Here is a 3,578-nt window from a genome sequence, read left to right as displayed (position 1 = left end):
AGGGAAAGGATTAAACCAAATAGTTTGATAAAAAACCCTATTGATCACTATGCCTTTGAATAGGCATGCTGGGTTCAGTTTCCAAGCACTCTGGCCAAGGAATATGGTTCCCCCACTCAAACTACAGAGTGCGAAGCCTGGGAAATGCACTTGGCTTGACAGCACCACAGCATCAAGTCATTTTAACTTCTTTTAAGCACACTAGTTCCTTAATATTTAGGTCTTCATCCTAACTGGATTTAAGTAGCTGGTACCTGCAATAAACTTGAGCTCTGAAGAGTAAGCAGAAGGGTGTCCTAGCTCCAGAACTGGCAGTATTCCAGTCTGCTTAACCAGACAATTTGTTGCAGCTGATGTTCTTTCCACTGGGATTTCAGCCCATAACCAGCATTAACATTATTTTCACACATGAGGGCACTTACTCTTCTGGGCGGGGGGCCAAAGTACACACACATTTCCAGCCATTAGACCCTCCGTCCAGGCTCTAGGAATTTTTAGAATTGGTTTGGGAAGTTGACATTAGGCTTTTGTTTCTTTTTTGAGGATTGTATATTATAATTACAAATGATAGGGAAAAAAAAATATCTTCCTGTTCAAGAGAGTGGAAATCAAGGAATGCTCAACTCAGTTGTTTCTATGAAATGAAGTGGAGAAAATGCAATCTGCAACTTTTTATTCCACACTCTCCCACTTATAATTAACTGCCCCAGCTTGCTGAGGCCCAAATGGGCACTTCTGGAATTCTTTGTGTATTTCTACAAAGCATATTTCATGCTCAATTGAACAGATTTGAATACACTTGCTGCAAGTTCCTGTCAAATTTAATTTATAATCATTTATTGAGAATTAAGTTTACTTGCAAACCTAGAGAAGCCTTTTAATAATTGCTTCAAATTATCTTAGATGTGCTGTTTCTGGGAGAGATTAGTTATCTGTTTATTAATTTCTTTAGTTCCAGCTGTACCAGGTGGAAACCATGATTGATTGGGCAGTAAATTAAGGTTTGGGGGAGATGTTCTTGCATCAGAAGAAAGAGAAAGAAGGGCTCTGGGCAATTTAAAAAGCGATCAGCATAGCATACTCACCAGTGCATGGTTAGGCCATCCCAGCATTTACAGAAGCTGTTCTGCCTCCATCTCCTCACACATATTACCCTGGGATCATTTTCCCACTAAAGCATACGCAGCAACTGATGCTGGAATAGGGGTGGGAAGGAATAAAAACACTAGCACTCACTGAAGTTGACATTTCTGGATTATCCCAGGGTCCAAACACAAATCCAGACCCAACTCATTCCCCATGATAAAGGGAAACTGGCACTTCTGAGGGGCTGGTCTTGCCTCTCGACTGTGAACTCTAGCAAGAGTTCCCATTACCCTTTGCTTCCGTAAGTGGTACATCGAATTCAGGTTTCTATGAAGATATTAGCACGGAGCTAGACGTGCATCATCACTTTATATCTTACAGGCCCTTTTTATTGCAAGAACAGTCTGACTTTTATTTATCATGAGGCAAGTTTATGCAACAGGTAGTTCCTCACAGTAGCTAATCACTGCAAACCTATATCCTCACTTGCTCTTCAGTAGCTTGTTGATACACCCTTTCCATAAGTGAGTAAAACCTAGAAATGTGTTTAACCAAACCACTGCTCCTTTTCTTCCCTGAAGATACTCCTCTGTTTGTGACACCACAGTGAATTATACATGGGTTGCAATGTAGTCACAACCAACAGGTTCAACCTGAAGTAAGTGAATACACTTCAAGATCAGATGAAATGTTATAGACAAAGATTACTGATTAAAGCAGTAATGAAGAAAAGCAAAAACAACAACAAAATATCAGAGAATGCCGACGTAACTCCAGGAGGTTTTAAATAGCTTTGTTTTCTGCAGCTGAAGAGGATACAACCCTCTGGATATAATTAAGGGAATTCCCTGTTAATACCTGACATTGAGGCAGTGCCAAATCCATGTTTCAGGAAAGAAGGTTCTTTTTCTCTTCTCTGCTCTGCTAGAACAAGAAACAAGTCTTTGGCAATGAATTCTTTTAATAAGATGGTTTTAACAGTAACTGACAAATCAGTGTTATCACTTGAATGCAGCTCACATGACCAACCAAAACTAGCTAGCACAGAATCATTAAAAAGTGAATGGGTGTATCATTCAGAACACAAATTACATAGTCTTTCCAAATGATCCCACTGTGCACACACACATCAAACAGCCTGGAGACATAAAGAAGAATCTAAAAAAAAAAAAGTATAAACAAGATAATCTTAAGAACTAGCATAAAAATATAATCTAAAAAAAACCTCAGAACCATTTTATGATCCAAATTGCTTCACCAAACAAAATCAAAGGGAGAATACAGAGCATGTGACTTCCCATGATATGACGACAGGGCCTTACTAATAGCAGTTACGGCAATCACTACGTTATATTCCCTTTTTTTTCTTCTCTTGGAATTGTCTTGATCTCTAATACTTCCATAATTTGTTCCATTTTGCTACACCTGTGATGCTTCACTATTTTTTTCTTAACTAACCTCCAAAACTTACTCTGCTAAGAGAGGCCACCAAGTGGTTCAGAATACAAAGGGAAGGCACATCCTCAGCTTGCAGCATTAGTGATAGTACTTCACAACTTTTTCTTCCTGCAGTCCCTCATTTTATTTATTTTGACCAATAGCTGAATGGTCAAAATAATGAGCAATGAGCAACTCTGCAAAACAAGGGCAGCAACTAATTCACAAAAAAATGAGATATGCAAAGAGTTGCAAATGATCCTTTTGAGGAATTTTACTTTGCATTTTTCCAGAATTAATTTAAAGTAGGCTCAGTTATAATTTTTGCTAGGTCTATCAAGACAATGGAATGGTGTTTCCTCACTACCACCTTGTCTAAACCAAGCAATTTCCTATGCGCATGGAGGTGGAAATCAGCCGAGAATATAGGATAAAAAATAAATAGCTAAGAGTATCAGACAATATGCATTACAACAAAAATGTTACCTTGGTGCTATTTTAGAATGCATTGTAGCCACCAATGTCCCAGTATGCGGCTGAAAAGCTGGGACAGCCTCATCCGTGTACATGCCTCCATTCTGTCTGTGGTTTAAGCTGACTATATCAGTCATTACAACCAAGCCAGTTTCCTAGACAATAAAAATGAGGACCACAAAACAAAAACCAGCAACAACAACAAAAAGAGAATTAAACATGTACCAATAAAAACTTTTCTGAATAGAACCCCCAAACCCTATTCCAACATTTATGGGGTAAATGTCAATTGAAACTTGAGGATTTTTTAGAACTTTAACCTAAAAATTACTGTTAATGCGAAAATATGTAGGCACTTTATAGGCAGAGCTTTTACAAGAAAGCTCTTGTTTGCTTGGAAAACACATTTAAACCAGTATCTAACATTACTGGGCATGTGTAACTGCCAGGCAGCTACAGGTGAAAAATTATTACACATATTTTTCCCCTAGAATATTACATTACAGCTTTTTACCCTTCCTAAAAGTTTCCAGTGTGTTCTGCTGCAGTTAGCAGGCAGCTCTCACATCAGACATCACCGA

At 38.5% G+C, this 3,578-nt stretch overlaps 1 protein-coding gene across 1 annotated transcript in view; it reads right to left on the bottom strand.

Annotated features, from left to right (window-relative positions):
• The window catches only part of CPAMD8 (C3 and PZP-like, alpha-2-macroglobulin domain containing 8), a 55,112-nt gene that overhangs the window by 34,724 nt on the left and 16,810 nt on the right, over positions 1-3,578 (bottom strand). The window contains exons 18-19 of the mRNA XM_010284537.1: positions 3,010-3,152; positions 1,945-2,007 (exon numbers count right to left, since the gene is read on the bottom strand). Coding sequence (XP_010282839.1) covers positions 1,945-2,007; positions 3,010-3,152 — 206 coding nt within the window. The remainder of the gene's footprint in view (positions 1-1,944; positions 2,008-3,009; positions 3,153-3,578) is intronic.

This window comes from Phaethon lepturus, unplaced genomic scaffold (genome assembly GCF_000687285.1).
Source record: "Phaethon lepturus isolate BGI_N335 unplaced genomic scaffold, ASM68728v1 scaffold17673, whole genome shotgun sequence".
In the NCBI taxonomy this organism is placed as follows: Eukaryota; Metazoa; Chordata; class Aves; order Phaethontiformes; family Phaethontidae; genus Phaethon; species Phaethon lepturus.
The sequence above is the reverse complement of the archived record's forward strand: the minus strand, read 5'-3'. Positions and strand labels throughout refer to the sequence as shown.